This window comes from Heterodontus francisci, chromosome 20 (assembly GCF_036365525.1).
Source record: "Heterodontus francisci isolate sHetFra1 chromosome 20, sHetFra1.hap1, whole genome shotgun sequence".
Classification (NCBI taxonomy): Eukaryota; Metazoa; Chordata; class Chondrichthyes; order Heterodontiformes; family Heterodontidae; genus Heterodontus; species Heterodontus francisci.
In genome coordinates this window covers 14,756,944-14,757,567 of record NC_090390.1, presented here as the reverse complement: position 1 = coordinate 14,757,567, position 624 = coordinate 14,756,944, and the positions used below count along the sequence as shown (strand labels likewise).

Below are 624 nucleotides of genomic sequence, written 5' to 3'. Positions count from 1 at the left end.
GGAGCTGATTGATTGACAGTGGAAGCCACGCCCCTGTTGTCGTGGAACTGATTGATTGACAGTGGAAGCCACGCCCCTGTTGTCGTGGAACTGATTGATTGACAGTGGCAGCTCCGACCAGGTTGCCGTGGAGCTGATTGATTGACAGTGTAAGCCCCGCCTCGGTTGCCATGGAACTGATTGATTGACAGTGGAAGCCACGCCCCTGTTGTCGTGGAACTGATTGATTGACAGTGGCAGCTCCGACCCGGTTGCCGTGGAGCTGATTGATTGACAGTGGAAGCCCCGCCCCGGTTGCCGCGCAGCTGATTGACTGTGGAAGCCACGCCCCACCCCGGTTGCCTGGCAGCAGCGTCCAGGCCGTGTTTCGGGGAGTGAGTGCGGAGCTGGGCTTTAACCGGAAGACGATGTCGGTGCAGTTGGCTCCAAGCTCCTTGGGGCTGGTTCTGGGTGCGCGGGAGGCGGCTTCGGATATTGAATTGGAGCTGGGCCGGAGCGGGCAGCAGTTGCTAGCGGACTTGAAGGCAGAGAACGGGCTCAGTGTATGGAATGGGCGGCTGGTGGAGGCCGTGTCCGGGCTGCTGCTGCTCGGCTGGCTGGAGCGCTGCGTGCTACTGGTGGGCA

The 624-nt window shown here is 61.1% G+C and overlaps 1 protein-coding gene across 1 annotated transcript in view; it reads left to right on the top strand.

Annotated features, from left to right (window-relative positions):
* The first annotated feature begins 349 nt into the window (after positions 1–349).
* LOC137380839 (storkhead-box protein 1-like) overlaps positions 350–624 on the top strand; it is a 75,203-nt gene continuing 74,928 nt past the window's right edge. The window contains exon 1 of the mRNA XM_068053250.1: positions 350–617. Within this exon, the coding sequence (XP_067909351.1) occupies positions 408–617 (210 nt within the window). The 5' untranslated portion in view covers positions 350–407. The remainder of the gene's footprint in view (positions 618–624) is intronic.